The 19124-nt window shown below is 36.1% G+C and overlaps 1 protein-coding gene across 1 annotated transcript in view; it reads right to left on the reverse strand.

Annotated features, from left to right (window-relative positions):
- Window positions 1-19124, reverse strand: part of CSMD1 (CUB and Sushi multiple domains 1) — a 1854468-nt gene that overhangs the window by 260899 nt on the left and 1574445 nt on the right. The window contains exons 33-34 of the mRNA XM_063441118.1: window positions 13600-13695; window positions 2716-2919 (exon numbers count right to left, since the gene is read on the reverse strand). Coding sequence (XP_063297188.1) covers window positions 2716-2919; window positions 13600-13695 — 300 coding nt within the window. The remainder of the gene's footprint in view (window positions 1-2715; window positions 2920-13599; window positions 13696-19124) is intronic.

Below are 19124 nucleotides of genomic sequence, written 5' to 3' on the forward strand. Positions count from 1 at the left end.
TTGAATATTGTTGTATGTCCCTACCAAGAATCCATAGCTATTCTGTAAATTGCATATTATGCAAAATCTGGGAAAACTGCTTTACTCACTTGCCAGTGACAATAGGTGTGCGGATCATTAAAATTAAAGTTGCAATTACAGAGTGCAAACTAACAAGATATATAATCGAAATAACAAGATGTCTTCACAGATTGATTCATCACAATTTATAAACAAAATAACATAGTGTTTCTCTACATAATGATTTAGAAAATGTTGTCTTGTGCTCAAGATAAGCTCACTTGAAAGGGAATCATCTATATTTTACACATTATGTAGGGTGACCTTAATGGGGAATATATTGCAAATTTTAAGTTAAAGCTATTTATTTAATAAATATTTTTATATCCTACTGTTTTCCACTTTCTTGACAGAATATCCAACATATCCAATTGAGGCTCAGTTACTTTTCTTTATTTTGAGATACTGTATATAACATTTTCATGGCTACATTGTACACTAATGTGTTAACAAAATCAATGTCCGATTGTTTTTGGATCTAATGTGAATGGTATTGAGTTTGCTAGTTTTATACATAATCAATTTAGACATGTCTGTTGAACACTTACAAAACAAGAAATGTGTAATTGACTTTCAATATACTCATTGCTAGAAAGCATTTGCTTCTTCCTGTGTCGGAATTTACATTTTTTTAATTTAAAATTTTTTTTTGTGATGAATACTTTTTGTAAACTGAAGTTACAGGTCCAGTCCACCTGAAATCCCATGATTGAGAGGAGTACTTGATGGATGTGTTGCTATTTAAGCTTTTATTGCTGAATACATTAAATACATACATGTTAGTCCAATCCCTAGACTTTCATCAGGAGCAAAAAAAATAGTGTCTAGCAAAAGGGTAGGCAACCTTTTAGCAGCAGTGTGCCAAAATAAGATTGTGATGTCATATAGCGTGCCGGTCCTATTTCTTCAACTTGAGGTGTGCATGTTGCCATATTCTGCTTGTGTTATTTATACTGCAGCTGCTTTGTATCATTGAATTTGAGCTATTATATTGTATATGTTCATAAGTAGTTTGAAGTATTGTGTACCTATGAAAGTGGGGTGTGTATTAAGGCTGCTTGTGGAATTGTGTGTGGATGGATATGTCACATTGTGTATTTGGTAGTGTGTGTATGTGTGGGGCAGCTTGGGGAGTTGCATGTGAGATGCCGCATGTGGGGTTGTGTGCATGTATGTGGATTGTCAGTGGTGTTGAGTTTGTGTGGATTGTGTTTTGTGTTTGTGTGTGGGCTGTTCATAGTATTTGTATTTATTTGGGGAGGGTTAATCTGCAGCTCTGTGTATATCTAGCAATTGCTAGATATCACTGGGTTCCACTGGGGACCAGGCTGGCCAGGTACAGCTCAAGGACAGGAGCTGCTATAGCAGCTGTGGTCTGCTGTACTACAGCGTGGATTCCCGTTCACAAGTGCTGGGAGGAAGTGATCTGAGCTCACTTCCTCTAGTGCTGCAATGCCTAAATTGAGGATTGTCCTTAACCAACTTTTCGAATTAGCAGATGTATGAGGTTTCACTAGGACTCCTGATAGGCTCTAGCAGCCTTGAGTGCCATGCAAAGGCACCATGTGTCATAGGTTGCCTACCCCTGATCTAGCCTATTAAGTGCTCTACATTGTTGGATTGTATGCAATTGGCTGGAGTAGTATAACACCATGGCAAGTAAGCAGTGTTAACATGAGTGTCAGATTATGTTTGTATATACAAATATGTATATAATCAGCACACTGTAGGGAGGGACAGAGGGTGAGACACTATACCCAGGAGTTTGACCAATCTTTATATTTACTAACATAGCTTTGTAGGTCATTACAAGTAGTTTACAGTGAGAGACAATCAGATTGGACTACTATTTAGGAGCTTCTTAAAATCATGATTATATACTAAATTAGTCTTATGTGTTATTGTATGTGATTCAATTTTGTTTAAAATAAGACACACACATGTAGGCAAAGTCAGTTATTTCTATTACTTTATCATTATTACCAATACTTTATTATTTATAGAGGGTGCTGAAAAAAATGCTTCACGTTTATGCATTCTTTAAAATATTATAATTTCCCAGCAGCTAGATCTATGCTGGTGGCTCCGGAAATCAATACTAACTTTGACCCAATGCATATTAATTACCAACTTCCAGTATCAGTGACTTTTATGAAGCTGTTTATTAAAGTAATCAATTTATGTAGTAGACTATATACACTATACCGGTGCCCAAAATATTATGGATATTATCATGCTTAAAAGAAGAGTAAGATAATTTGCACTAAAGTTGGTTTAAAGTTGTTTATCCACATGGCATCAACAAGTTAATAATTTAATGCAATTTGCACCCTGAAAACAAAGCCCTCTAAATCTCCATGAGGATTGATGTTATACAGATTAAATATATAGTATCCCCTCACTTTAAAATACTGGCCTAATGTAGATATAACATATGATTTGTATCTTTGAAAAAAATACTGATTATTTCAGTGCAATATTTGCATTATATTGAATTTTTTTGAATTTAGAAGCAAATTGCTTTTCATTTTCAATAAACAATAAATGATGATATAGGATAACTTTTTCAATGTAATTAAAAATAAACATTTTGATAAAATAGATTAAGCAGTCATTTTTCTGGTTGATTTATAAAAATGCATAATGTTGAGTTACCTGTGCAGATTGGTACGGTATCATTCCATTGTGCTAAAGCATTTGGTACAGTTTGACATCGTATTGCCTTAGATCCTTGGAGCAGGTATCCAGGGTTGCATTCAAATCGAACCACAGAGCTAGCTGAAAATTCAGAGCCAATCCTTCTACCATATCTGGGTTCAGGAACTGAGCTGCATTGTGTGTCACTTGTGCGTGGCACAGCTAACAATGGAAAATGAATGGAAAATATTAAATCAAGTTATATCTAAAACATTATTACAGAAAAGGGCAAAATAAACCACGACATATTGAAATTAATTATTTTAATAATGCTGTTTCTTCTGGTTTTCCAGCAATATGTTAAATGTAGAGCAATAATATATTTAACTTCTCTTTCTGCACAACCAAATAACTAGTTAAAAGTTGTTGTGTGTGCTAATGTTTTCTCACAAGTTTAGTTTTTTTTTTTTATTACATGGCATGATGGGCACACAGGGCAAGACATTACATTATTTAAAATATGCAGTGCTGCATGCATAGCACATTCAAGTGTACAGCACTGTTAAGGAAAATGCTGAGTTCAAATAAGCTTATATGGAATTTCAGTAGAGGTAAGTCAGTTCAGCAGAGGCAAGCAAGTGTTTAACTTACCTCTGTTGCTTTATTCACCCCTATAACTGCTGTGATAGTGTTTACTAGGGGGAAGTAACTGCTACCCCATGGCGTAACTACCATTGGTGAGGCTGCACCGGGGCCATACACTAAGGGCATGTGTCAGCAGGTGTCAAGTCACACTGTTAAAGGCCTCTGCTGAAACATACCTGCTGGGTGGCCCCTTTCTTATTGGCAGCCTGGGAGGAAGTGAGAGCATATCACTTCCTCCCAGATATTAGAGACATGATACCATGCAGGAGCCAGCTATCAGAGAAGAGTAGAAGAAAAGAGAAGCCATGCCTGGGGAAACCCAGCCCCTAGCTAGTAGACTGAAACTTTAGCTAGCAGACTGAACCCCAGGGAATCTACCTTCCTGCATGCTTGAGACCCAGCTGTCAATGCATTGAGGGAGGTTGATGGAGATCTATCTTTTTGCCACCCTTGTGATATTGGGGCCTAAAATTATGATTGGGCATCTCTGCTTAGAAACATGATTAGCTCACACAGATGGACAGCTAGCAGTGGGCAATTAACAATAAGTGACAAGGTTGGAACCTCGAGTTGGAGAAGTTACCTATTGGTATATTTAGCCATGGTTAGCCAGTCAATAATACATTTTGTATTTTTCTACATGTATTTAACAATCCCTAGACAAAAGGGGAGTAGCTTTCAATTAGTTTTAACATTATGTTTTCTTGTGCTCTATACTTGACAAATTTAATACAAAATGAAAAAATAATCACATTGAATAAGGTTAACAAAACTTAGGCAGTTTTCATTATTTTATTCAATGGTGAAATTTCCAGTTTCCCTTTAAGAAATGTGTCAAGATAACTGACACACATTTTGGAATCTTTCAAAGAAAAGCATTTCAGTGTATTTAAAACATGAGATTTTCTCTATGAAATGTGTCTTATGTATTTAACAATTACATAATGATGAATAAGTGTGACATTAAATGATTTATCATTTCTTCAGTGCAAACCTTTCCTGAGATTTAATAAGTTAAGCTTTCAACAATGGACAATGGCAAGAAAACACAATCATGTCTGATCGTTTAATGGGTATGATTTGGTATTCATATTTAAATGTGTCACATGCAGATGACAGCAAGTATTGCTCAATTAACAATTACTTAATGATTTATGACAGCATTTTTAGACATTATTTTTCAGTTTTAATGATGCATTTGTAAAAACAAGCTATTGAAGATATTAAAAAATACATTTGATATCTTCATCTACAAATGATAATTTTAAATAAATTTATGTTCATTTTCTGTAACTATGCTTGCTATAAACTTGGAGAACACTTTTAATGTTTCAGAGATATTGAAAGAGTCTGCAAATTGCAGTGAAGGTTTTCAAGCAATTTGGCCATGATTGCAGAATTACTTTCTGATGGTATATGACCATATTAATGGCAAAAATTTCTGTAAATTACATTAGGAATTGGCAGCTACCTTTAAGAACAATTTCACTTCCAAGCATCAATCCAAGTTTCATTTTAATATTATTTTCTTTTATTATGCATCAACATATAAGAAACTGCACTTTGAAACTCAGCACATCCACGAGTAGATATATAGAAATTGAATCTATGATAATAAAAATATGTATTTTCAATGCAACTGTACATTATTTTAAGATATTGTTTGTATTTAAAGTCAGATATTATGTCTGTAAGACAAAATAAATTGATTTTTGTTAAAGTGTAAGGGAACAGACATTGTAATATAGTAACTTCAGTCTATACCTAAAAAATCATGTCCTCACTCCTAATATGGTACTTTCCTCTCTCATTGGTTGTCTGCTCACACATACAGCATGACCATGGCCCATGTCTATGTCTAGCTTCTCCCAAGCTCAGAGTATGCTAGAACAAACCCCAGCCCACACATTTCCACAGCATAGTACATTCATAGTCCAATAGCCTGTCCAATGCATAATAAGCATTGGAAAGTGGCAACAAGCTTTCATGAGGCTGGGGTCAATAAAGTGGGAATGAACTATAGATAAGTTCCAGGGGACTCAGAACTCACAGCTTTCTACTTCTTTTCATGTTACCACTGTAGAACAGGGAACCATATGTAAGTCAAAGGGAGTCCATATAACTTACATGTACTTACTTACAGGCAAATTAACCATGTTACACTCCCCTTGGTATTACGTTTTGATTACTTAGCCCAGTGGAGCTAAACTCAAGTGACAGCAATTGTTCAGAGCACCTGCATTGCAAAGGCTTCATTGAGCTGCTTTGGAAATTCTATGATGGGACAGCCATGGAAATTAAATTGAAGAATATCTACTAAACATTGATTTATTTCTTTTCAATGCTTAGGTAGTGGAGTATAACATGTTTTTAGACTTTCAATATATATTTACAGTATGCATTTGTGAAAATGTTTTCAGGGGTATGCTGCATTTGCTTTTGGGAATTGATATAATAAATATCAATATATCATATATAACAGGGTCGATGCAAGGATCTTTGGCTACACGGGTGTAAATGTATCTCTCTGCCCCCTAATAAGCATCTGCGCCTAGGTGTCTCTTAACCCCATTTCCTCATCTTAGTCTTCCTTTTGTTCTTTTGTGTATCTTTCCCTCATGTTGTGACTTTTTTCTCTTTTGCATAATGTACCCCCCTTTTGTGGTTTTTAATGCGCCCTCTGGTGTCTCTTATGCCACCATTTGCCACTTTGTGTGTGTGTCCTACATTCCTCTTTAATGTATTTTACACCAACACTTTGTGTGTCTTTTATACCCAATGTGTGTGTCTTTTACACCTCTCCCTATGTGCGTCTTCCCCTCTGGTATAATTTCCTTTCACCCCTCTTTTAAATGTAGATCTGACCTACTGTTGCAGCATTGCTTCGCAGATCCCAGTAGATCACCTAGTTTATCATGTAGCTGGTCCGACAGATAGCTGTTCACTGCTACCATATGCCAGCTTCCTCTCAGATCAGGTAAAAGATGAAGATCCTCTACAGTAGTCCACTAGGCCACTCTACAGAGAGTGATTGATTGGATGAGGGAGCTCTCTACGCCCTCTCCCACGGGTCACCAGAACATTACAAATTACGAGCTGGTGTGTGCTAAGATGGGATGGTCCCCTGTGCTACTTAATGGTAACACCAGCTGTGCATGTATAGAGCTGCTGCACAAAAATGCCAAATATTTCAAACTTTTTAATAGTTAAATGTGGAGTTTGTCAGTGTAGAGTTTACTTACTTACTTACAAAGTAGGTAGTTATAATCAGCACTTTTTTGAAACCCACTCTTTAATGGATTTTATTTTATTTGTGTTTAATAACATAGTGTTTAATCATGAATCTGTAGTTTATGGCATGTTGACTGACACTGGCATCATTGGTGAAAATCAGCTTGTTTCACTCTTGTAGTTTACAAAGAGGGTGCAAAAATTGTTCTCATACCAAGGGACATATTTTGGTGTGAAAATTTTACCCATGCCCTTATATACTTAATGTATCAATAAAATGACTGCAAGTTCATTTTTTTATTTTTTTTTTAGCTTTTCCTAAGCAAGCATTCTAATTTTTGCAGACGTTTGGGTTCATAAAGCATCTTTATCTTCAAGGTTCTCACAGTATCTTGCTTAGATACAAATTTCCATAGGGACTTAAAATTGCAGTCTAGACTAAAATTGTGTTTCAATCAGATGCAGAGTGACATAATGTAAAAGGAATTTCTCAACTACACACAATATAAAGTTATCCGTTTGAACCCTGGGAAAACAATCAAGATTCTGCACTCCTACATTTCACCTTCTTCAGCTGGTGTATAGATGACCATAGTTACCATTTTGTAAAAATCAGTTGCTGCACCACCCAGAAAAAAAATTCTAAGATATAAAATGTTTAACCTTCATAATGGCTTATCTTTTTAATGTTTTTATAATTTATTTATTCAATTTCATTTTTAAACCATAACTTGGAAAAAGTAATTGAACCACATAACATTGTTTATCCTGGTATACATTTTCATTCCAGGAGTACTGACTTCTGATGAAGTGTCATTATTATTTAAAAACACAATTGTGTTTAAAAAGAGAAGTGTGAAAATTAGTTTTTACATTTTGGTTTTTCAACATAATGCCGACTAGATTCATTTCTAAACCAGCATTTAATAGGAATTCTATTTCCTCCGGTAATTATTTTCCATTCTTTAGTAAATGTTTCACACTGCTGTGAAACAAAATTTAAATCAGCTCAGTGGAAAGTGAACAGAAAATAAGATCATCCAGGACTAGAGAGTGATAAATAACATGATTGACTTTTCAGATCATGTTGGTGTGCTCATTCAATGAGTATACACAGCAGCAGAGAATGAACATAATAATAGCAAGGAAGCACTACATACTTACATTTTAATAGATCATGAAAGTCCATAATACTGTGATACCCATATTAAATATTTATAGGACATGAACACATATACACACAGAAGATATTATTTAGGGTTCACTGAGATTAGAAGTTTATAAACAAAATACATGAATTCCAAAATGGTTAGGTCAGCTGCCAATTTTGTTCTTTTTCATCAATTTGAGTTCTACACAAAGAACTCAAATGTTTTCTACATGTTATCCTTCTGCAATATGTTTTGGTTTTGACAACAAATCAATTTTTTTTTGTTGTGTAGCATTTAGGTTCATCTGAATTTTATCCATGAGATTGTTTCAGGCAAAATGGCTCATACCAATACCACAATTTATTCCACCAGTTTATTTGTACTTACTATTTAAGTGTTCTATTGTATAACTCATACAAAACATTTTCTCCAGCTGTATACCAGCTGCCCCCCCCCCCCCCATCTAGGTCATGATGACCACTCAAGCAATGTCACAATTGTTCAAAAATGGGAGAGCTCCACCACATTGGGATAGACACTGACAGAATCAGCTATCATTACATATAAAATGACATGTTCATCATGCTGATGGTTTGTTTATTACATTATATATAGATTAGTTGACTTTGTTTTATGGTGCTGACTGGGGTGTCAGACATGAGGACACATTGCCCCTTCATCTTCCATTATGGCTACCCTTTGTAGGGTCATACTAAATATGTACTTAGCTCTCCAGAGAAATGCTTGTCAGCATTAGTGGAAGTTCTCAAACTAAGGGCTCATAATGCCTTTATTCAGAAGACCCATTTCTGTAAAGATGTAGCCCTTATGCTGTGTTATCATAAATACCCTACTGGATACTTTAGTAACTTTACAGGTGCCAAGGCACGAAAGTTGGCCATATGTTTTGCAGCTCATGTACCCTTTACATACAAAGCACATGAGACTGATGATGGTAGACTTGTAATGGGTAAAATCCTCATCAGCCAAAATTTGGTTACTTTAGCTAATTAATAACTCCCAAACAAGAAACAGTGCAAAACATTTATAAAAAGTCTCTGTTCAGTGAAACTATTTACTGAATATGTTTAGGGGGTGATCTTAATACCTCTCTTGACTCAAACCTTAACACCACATTTGACATGCCCTCATATGAATTCTATGCAATGGAAAGAATAAACGCTCTTTTAGATGAAGCTCATCCTAATGACAGCTAGCTCATCATCCTGATATGCTAGACACCCTGATATAAAAGATTGCTCATATTAATCATTAACAGGCACATATTCCAATTGGATCCCAGTTTTTACCCCACAGGTTTTTACACTCAATCTAATCTTGTGATTACGGCCCAATTGCCTGGTATGACCATGTGCCTCTGTCTCTTGCCACTCTGAGCCCCTCCCTCCCACTTAAAATATTTTCAATGGAAACTTAATGATCTACTACTTTAGAGCCCAGATTTCCCAAGTTAAAAAATCTCTTACATTACTTCAGTAAAAATTCCTACCATCTATACACTCCACTATAACTTTGGAGGCTCACAAATGTGTAATTAGGAGAGCCCTTATTGCCCTGGCCTCAAAACAAAAGAAGCTATGTAAGGGGTTATATAGCTTCTCTTGTCCAAGATATCAGAAATCTTGAAAACCTCCACTAACACAATTTCTCTTTTGATCTCTACTAAAAATTGCCTGAAAAGAGAAAAGAGAACAACAACTACTCAACGCTCTAACTAAATGCAAGTTATGGATCGATAAACATTCCTATTGCTCCCAAGGTGACAAATATTGTTGTTTGCGTGCAAGAGCATTACACCATATTCTTCCAGACATAATGGTAGCCTTTCATCACTTTCACTCCACCTTTTGCAACCTTGGAGACTAACCACCCTCAACAGCTGAAATCAAACAATTTCTCACATTTCAGGTGAAACATACAAATCCAAATAAAGTCCTTCAGGTATATGATGCCCCCATCATAAAATATGGATTCAAAATAGTTGTTTGTTGATGGTTTCTCAGCCAACTATTACTAAATTGTTATACATATTCTCTCAGAGCCTTTTTAAAGGCCTTCAACTCTCTTACCAATTTAGATTCCCTCCTAAAGTCAGCTTTACAAGCCTATTTCACATTGATACCCAAACCATGGAAAAACACAATCATTTGTGGAAATTACTGCCCGATCTCACTAATCAACATTGATTTGAATATATTCACCAAAATCCTGGTCAATCACCTGCGCACCCTCTTATCGGAACTAGTCCACCCTGACCAGGTGGGATTTGTACCAGAACGGGAGGCCAAAAACAATGCTACCAAACTGTTAAATTTGATCTCTCTCTCTCTCAAAGATGAGTACTGCCCAAGGCATGATGCTTATAGATGCTAAAAAAGGATTTGATAGGGTTGACTGGTCCTTGCTATTCACTACTCTATGGGCTATGGGCTTTGGCGCTAAACGGCTCAAGTGATTGGGAGCTATGTACTCCACACTGAGTACCAAAATCAGAATAAACAGCCAAATTGCAGACTCTGTCCTAATCATAATCTTTATTCATCATCATTATTCCCCAGAACAGTTACACACCTTCTTTTTAAATACTTCAGAAACCGACTGGAGATGCACACAAGTTAAAGGTACACATTTGCTGGAAATGCCGCATAATTCATGAGCTCTGGAAAAAAATATTTGCAATTACAAGGAAAATTTTAGAAATCCAAAATTCTAGGAATCCCAAATCTCTGTTCTTCCCTTACCCTTTTCCAATACCCAAACCACTAACATAGCTCCTAAAAGCAGCAGCAAAGTTACAAATCACTACTTGCTGGAAAAAAAACTCTATCTCTTAATACGAACATGGATTCAAAAAGTCGAACCTATAAGACTTATGAAAGAAACAAGCTATTCTATAACCTATAGATACATCCACTATAAAAACACTTGGAAACCATGGTTGACATTATGGCAAGGCTATCCATCATGTTAAACTCGTAATCAACAGCTTGTTTCCTGCATATTTACTGCTGCCTCAATTTATTTAACATTTATTTAAGTATAACGGGTGGTTGTGTCACCCAAACGGCAGCTTTCTTATGAGTTAGTTTTTGTCGAAGGCTCACCTCCTGGTAGTCAGAACCCACAGGCAGCAGTGGACTTACTTCATCCATTGGGTTGCCTAAGACATATTACAAAATGTATTTTTGCATCTCTTTTTTTCTGTTTTCTATTATGTTCTTTTTGTCATATTGTACTCTTCTTATCAGAGATGCCTACTCAAAATATGTAACAACACACACATCATTGGTTGAGTGTGGATATGGTAGGGAACATATTTGTGTGGAGAAAAGAAATAACATAGTTTGAGTACATGCATTCGATAACCATACATATTTTCATTTTATAATGAATATGCCCATTGTAATTGTTAAAATAGATTAATGGGCCTAACTCATGGTGGACATAGTAGAAAATGTATTGGTGTGGCAAAAAATAATAATATCGTCTTGGAACATGAAACAGATATTTGAATTTGAAACAGATATATAAATTTTAAATATGATAAATTTCCATTTTATATAGATACAAGCAATTCTATGCATGGGTTTTAAAATATTAAGACTGTGACGGACCGCCTGGCACCCCAATTGGGTGCCTCCGCCAATTGCTGCTTCTTAGCTGTTGCCGAGTACCATAAGCACCACACCAGACACCATAAGCACCGTAGCCCCTTAGCCGCCGCAGCTTGGCTGGGGTCTAGCCATCCCTTCTCACCCTGGACCAAATTCCTGGATCCAGTTCCCAGTGAGAAGACCTCTCCTCCAAGACAGTATAGCAGGTATAGCAGTGTAGCTCTTACAAGAGCTAGTTATTATAGCAATCCAAAGAACAATCCCAAGAGCAGGGATTATAGCTGGTATAGCTTTCCCCCTGCAAGCATGAGATGAGGCTCTGTGTTGAGTGTAAACTGGACTTTCATTGGCAGCCACAACTGGACTTATATGCTGGTCCCCATGCAAGGGGCACTCCCCACTGGACCTAAGAGTAGACTACAGTAAAAACACTATACACGATTACATTGGCTCTCAGGTTCAGGATACTTCTATACAAAACAAGATAATCCCTCCCCTGTGCCTGGGAGATAATTAAGTCAATCACTGTAAAACTCAGTTATTTCCAGGCACAGAAAACAAACAATTTTACAAAACACCAAAAATACCTTTAAACACACAACCCCCCCACAAAAGTTACACACCCTGATAGCCTCGATCTGGATGACCAACATATCTAAAAATCACCCAGATTGGTTCAGGGGTTTGGGAATTTCCTGGAAATCATAATTTGACCGACCGCACGCATGGTCCCATGCCCAAAACAGTTCCAGAGAATCAGGGCTTGTGGTCGGTCTAGTTTGGTAGTGTAAAAACCGAAAAAAACTACCAAACATAGTAAATGTTCTCACCCTGGAGCTTTTTCACCTTGTTCGTGGGAACGTTTCCACCGCACAGCACCCTTCTAAGTTGTATAGAACCGAACGCAGGCGATCCTGGAAGTCCAGCGGTGTTCGGGAGTTTCAGTGTCTGAAAACAGTTCCATGATCTCGACGACCAAACACCGCTGCCTGCGTTCGCGGGAACAAGATGGCTGCACCTCGTGATCGTTCATGTGAACAGCGGCCACCCAGATGAACACTTAGAACACTGCAGTGGAAACTGTTACAAACTGTCAATTAGGCATAACAAGTTCCTGCATGGTCTCTGGTTCATGCGCCTGTACGGTTCCCTAACCAAATATGGCAAGCAAGCCCCTCCAAGGACATGTGGCAGAGGCATTTCTGCCACAAAGACTTAATATTTTTGAATAAGCCATTTTGAATAAACCTTAAACAGGATTTTTTTCAAATTATTAAAATATTAATATATATATATATATATATATATATATATCTAAAAATATCAAAATAATATAATATTTTTCAAAAAATTAAATCATTTTAAAAGTGTATCTAAAAATATAAACTCATTTTAAAGTCTTATCTAAAAAGTTATGCAATGAAAGCCTAAGTTAGGTAAAAAAAAATCAATGTTGTTAAAACATTGGCTCCTTACCTCTGGTTTCAGTCTACATACTCAGCTTTGCGGGGCCCCACATCAATTATTACATTGTTTATATACATTGCAAACAAATGTGTATAGAGATGTTTTGCATATTTCTTTTTATATAAATAATATTAATATAGAAGAATGAGTAACTAAGTTCATTCCATAATAAATGAATGAATTAATTAGTCACCAAGATTATGCCATGTAGATATATTTTGCATTTGTAACAAAATTATATTGCTTTCAATACAATCATCCACACTTTTGTTGACTATGAATGTACTAGCATCCAAACTTCTATTTCATGTTTTTATTAGAAATGTATACTTGTGATAATCATTCCATACTTGGTATCAGGGCTGAGCACCAGGCAGATTTTATTAGAAACATTAGAGCATTGTGTGTACATCAGTGCCAGAGTGGTGTTCTGTGCAATCTATACTATATTATGATGCTCTGCAGTCAGGACAGACTATTTAGAATACAGATGAGCCACTTGACTCCTTTTTTTGGGGTAGGTAGCCAGCCAACAAATTGAACACATGATATAATATACATTTTTTGCTACTCAATCAACTAGCACAATTTACAGTTGCAATGATAAGCAGATTGAAAATGATTCTGTGTTATTATATGAATAGTGTATCTTTAGTATTCTTGAAATATCGAACATGGACATCTATGTTTTTATTAATAAAAAAATAATTTAAACATATTAAACAACACCAACCAAAATGTTCATAACCTTACAAAGAATGGCACTCAATTACCTTGGTAAACAAAATGAAATCCCCTGGCAGGTGTACCATTTGTTGTGCTAAATCTCAGTAGAATGTGATTAGATGTGGCTAATGGCATTGTCTCCCCTGAAAAATAAAGCATTAAGAATGTTAGGATATAGCTTAGACTTTTCTGGCAATTAGGATAGAGATGAAGGTTACATCAATAAATATAAGCAGGAAGCTATTATAGTTATTCACACCTCTATCCTTGCTTAAACTAAATGAAATAAACATTTTACGTATTAGCTTTTCACCTGTTGTTTTTTTTTTTTTTATGTATATAAATCTTAACAACCTTAAAATATTTTTTTCAATATATAAAAGATTAATAATATGTTCTGGGAAAATATACTTCAAGATACGCCAGGAAGAATTATTGAAAAAGTCAGCAAATTATTATTACAAATTTAGAGAAATAAATAAAAAGTAAATTTCACTGAAATAAAAAACTTCAGAAGCCTACCTAGACTACATAGAATGTAAGGCGAAATTGCATGTTTTCACCACCCTGAACTGTGATTTTTTTTGTGTGTGTTCCTCTGCACCCCAACTCCATTTTGTGCATATTATTATTATTATTATTATTATTATTATTATTGGCATTTATATAGCGCAAACAAATTCCGTTACACTTTACAATATTATAGGAGGAGGAGATTTAACAATAAATGAGACAATGACAAAAAATTACAGAAAAATAGGATGAAGAGGACCCTGCTCAAACTAACTTACAGTCTAGAGGAGGTGGGGTATAAAACACAATAGAACAGGAGATAGCAAACACACAAGGTGGAAGTGAGGCAGAACTGGAGGAGAGAGTAGAGTACTGCCCTTAGGAGAGAGCAAGGGACAATTATGTGAGGTAGAGGTTACTCTGGGAGGCCCCACATCAATTACATGAATAGATGGGTTTTAAGTCACTTTTTAAATGATTGAATACTATGGGAGAGTCTAATAGTGGTAGGCAGGCTATTCAAAAGGAAAGGAGCCACCCGCGAGAAGTCCTGCAAGCGTAAGTGGTTCATATGGGTGCGAGCATCGGGCAGGAAAAGATCATGGACAGAGCGGAGAGACCGAGAAGGGGCATACTTGTGGATCAGTGAAGAGATATAAGAGGGGTTAGAATTGCTTAGTGCTTTATAGGTGCAGATTAGTACTTTGAATTTACTCCTATAGGATGCGGAAAGCTAATGTAATGACTGACAGATGGGTGAGGTGTGAGAGGAGTGACTGGAGAGGAAAATCAGTCTAGCTGCAGCATTCATTACAGACTGTAGAGGGGTAGTGTGGCTTCTGGAAAGACCAGTTAGGAGAGGGTTACAATAATCCATGTGAGATATTACTAGAGCATGGAAAAGCTCCTTAGCAGTATCTTGTGTAAGAAAAGGGTGGATGCAAGCAGCGTTTTTAAGGTGGAATCGACAGGATTTGCAGACACACTGGATTTGAGGCTCAAAAGTGAGGCCAGATTCAAATATAATGCCAAGACAGCATGCTTGCAAAGATGGGATAATGTGTGTACCACTAACTTGAAAGGAGCATGAAAGAGGAGGATCGGTATTAGGAGGAGGGAAGACAAGGAGCTCAGTTTTAGAGAGATTGAGTTTCAGAAAGTGAGATGGAAGATAGGCAAATGGTGAAATGTTGTAGGACAGCAGGAGAGATATATATCTGGGTGTTACAAGTGTACAGGTGGTAGAAGAATTCAAACAAATTAATGAGTTTGCCAAGAGAGGCAGTATAGCTTTTATTCTACAAAGTATTTTAGACAGCGGTCACATTTTTCATACTGATTGAAATATAATTAATTTTCTTAGAATAGTAACTGTAAAATAATTAATAATCATAGTATTTTCTAATACTAATAATATGGTCATCAATTATTTTTACATCTGCATAACTGAACTCATATAACTAACAGTTAGATACGTATAATAGATGTATTTCTAAATAAGGATAATGAATGTATAAATTGTATATATATTCATATATTTGTGTGTGATATGATTTTTGTCAAATTTATTAGGCAAGAGGGCCTTTGTGAAATAATAATGAAGTTATCTCTTGAGATTATTTTATTCACCATGTTGTACAGTAACTGATAAAACATGAGACATGGCAGCATTACGAAAGTGTTGATTACTAGTCTTTACAAGATATGGAACCATAGTTTTTTCATGGGATATTGATGTATGGCAGGAGGATTCCTTAGGGCAGACGTAGGATGTCACTGGAACTGAAACAGAATTTGGTCAAAAGGATAATCACATAGTGGAACACTACTTAGCACGCTATTTTACATGAACAGATTTCATGTAATAAAACTCCTAGGATTCTAATGAATACTAGAGAATTGCAAAGCATAAATAAAATAAAAAGAGAGCTCTAACATAATAACATCATGTACACTGATAAGCCACAACATTAAAACAACTGCCAGTTGAAGTGAATAATAATGATTATACTGTTACAAGGGCACCCGTCAAAGGGTAGGATTAGGCAACAAGTGAACAGTGAATTTCCTGTGCTGGAAGCAGGAAAGATGGGCAAGTGAAAAGATCCGAGTTACTCTGACAAGGGTTAAGTTTTGATGGCTAAATGACTGGACTAGAGCATCTCCAAAATGGCAAGTATTGTGGTGTTCTTGGTATGAGGTGGTTAGTACCCACCAAAAATTGTGCAAAGGAGGACAATCAGTTAACCAGCATCAAAGTCATGGGTGCCTAAGGCTCATTGATGCACGTGTGAAGTGAAGACTAGCACATCTGGTCCAATCACGGAAAAGAGCTTCTGTAATGGCCATGATATAAAAATGTCAAAACACACAGTGCATCACAGTTTGCTACGTATGGGGCTGTGTAGATGTAGACCAGTCCGAGTACCCATGATGACCTCTGTCCACCACCAAAGGCATCTTCAATGAGGATGTAAGCAACAGAACTGGACCATAGAGAAATGCAAGAAGGTTGCCTGGTCTCATGAATTAATGTTTTCTCTTTGATCAGGTGGATGGCTCAGTGCAGGTGTATAATTTACCTGGTAAAAAGATGACAGAAGGAGGCACTATGTGAAGAAGGTAGGCCAGTAGAGGCATGCTAAGCTCTGGTCATGTTCTACCTGGAAACCTTAGGTCCTGGCATTCATGTGGATTTCACTTTGACATGTACTAGCTACATGGAGATTCTTGCACACCACTTACACTCCATCATGGCCTCTTTCAGCAGGATAACTGCTGCAAAAATTGTTCAGAAATGGTATGATATTATGGCACTAGAAAAAGGGCAGAGGCGGGCTACAAAATTGATGAAAGGAATAGAGCATTTTAGTTGTGAATAGAGGTTAACAAATTTAAATCTCTTTAGTTTGAAAAAAATAGCACCTCTGAGGGGGTATGATAGATTTATTCAAATATATTTACAAACCATTGTCTGCAAATCTATTCATACATAGGGCTATACATGGGACACGAGGTCACACATTTAGACTGGAAAAAAAGGAGATTTAGTCTAAGGCAAAGGAAAGTTTTTTTACATTAAGAACAATAAAGATGTAGAATTATCTGCCTGAAGTAGTGGTTTTATCAGAGTCTATATAGATGTTTAAACACCAATTGGATAAATACTTGCAATAACATAATATACATGGATATACATTTTCATTAGTGGGTTAATAGCTTCTTGATCAAAGGAGATATCGGAATGCCATTCTGGTGTCAAAAAGGATTTTTCCCTAGTTTGTTGTACAATTGGAAGCACTTCAGACTGGGTTTTTTTTTTTTACCTTCTTTTGGTTTAACAGCAAAAATCAAATGTGAGAAAGGCTGAAGTTGATTGACACATGTCTCTTTTCTATGACAAAGCATAGGCCTCCAAATTCCCCAGATCTCAATACGAGATGGGATGTGGTGGAACAACAAATCCGATCCATGGAGGCCCCAGCTCACCACTTCCAGGACTTAAAGGATCTGCTGCTAATGTCTTGGTACCAGATACCATATAACATGTTCAGTGTTTCTGGTATCCATGCATCAATGCATCAGAGCTGTTTTGGCAGTACAAGGGGAACCTACAGGATATTAGGCAGGTGGTTTTAATGTTGTAGCTAATCAGTGTATATACCTAATCAAAGCATATATGTTCTTCTGTATAGTTCACAAGTATGTGGGATCCTAGCCTATCACCCTTATATGCTATTTTTTATTCTGAGTTGGCAGCAAATATGTGTATCTAAGGATACAGTCAGATTTAAATGTTTACTCAGGGCATCTTAACAACATAGTTATGTTTATGAGGGTGCAATTATTTTTCCTTTTTTTCCATAAATATCTTTCTTTGCACTTTGCTTTGATTACCACTTGTTACTAATAAACTACTTTTGGGTTTCCAGTGTCCCTAACACCTTTGCTATCTCAACTACCACTGAACCTGTCTCCTGAACCCAGTGGCATCTCTAGGATTAATTTTTTAGGGGGGGGGGGCATGTATGTATGTGTGTGGGTGTGTGTGTGTGTATACACATGCTCCCTTAAATCCCTCTGCAAACTGCAGTCTTAGCCAGGTAGGTAATGTGTCACCCATTTGTTATGGGCAAATGCAAATATTGTATTTCTCAAACTGTGTACTTTGTCTTTAAGATATATTGCAAACTGACAAGGTGTTAGAAATGGAACATATTGTTTTTCATAACTGTTTCTTTAATCAATAACCTCTTACCTACCTTCAGTGCATAATATGTTTATGCCATTTTTTCCCAGACGAATTACAATAACAATAATGCATAAACAAGCTTCAAGGCTACGCTACGACTCTTTCAGTACATAATATATTGTGGTAACCCTAAGTAGATAAAGATGTTCAGACTTTAAGATGCCATCTTGACCTAAATCAGGAAAATTTCCATGATGTGAACACCCTTTAGCTATGGCCTTGTATTTTTGCCAATTTAAGGGTGGTCCTAAAATGACAAAAATAAAAGAAGTGTTACTTTTTCATATATGAACTATGGTGACCCTAAAATGAAGACACCTAAGGTGTACTTTTAAATGTTAAGGAACAGAGGAGAGACTTGGAGACAGACGCTGCTTCATCTTAAAATGACAAAGAGGCTGACATGATGACATGTTTAGGAGGGTATGTTAATCTATTAAGAATATTTGCAAGCATTTAGTTTAATCTTATAAACTCTCCTATAAATTATTGTAATGCATTTTACATGTCTATATTTATATTTTTATATACTAAATATCTAAAAGACAAAACTTTATTGCTTCCAAGGCAATCCTTATTTTATATTGTATTCTTAATCGTTTATATATGTTAAATAGAGGATCTCTTATTAACTATATAAAATTATGGCTAAGATATCTGTCTTGTTAGCCCTGCTAAGTTCTATGCTTTAAGACATTATAGTGGTATATAAGGGAACCAGCCGTGGTTACACCTTATATGTAACCACACTGTCCGCAAGAATCCATGTATCTGTTCCCCTCCCTTTCATGTATTTTCTGTTTTGGA

Source organism: Pelobates fuscus, chromosome 2, assembly GCF_036172605.1.
Source record: "Pelobates fuscus isolate aPelFus1 chromosome 2, aPelFus1.pri, whole genome shotgun sequence".
Classification (NCBI taxonomy): domain Eukaryota; kingdom Metazoa; phylum Chordata; class Amphibia; order Anura; family Pelobatidae; genus Pelobates; species Pelobates fuscus.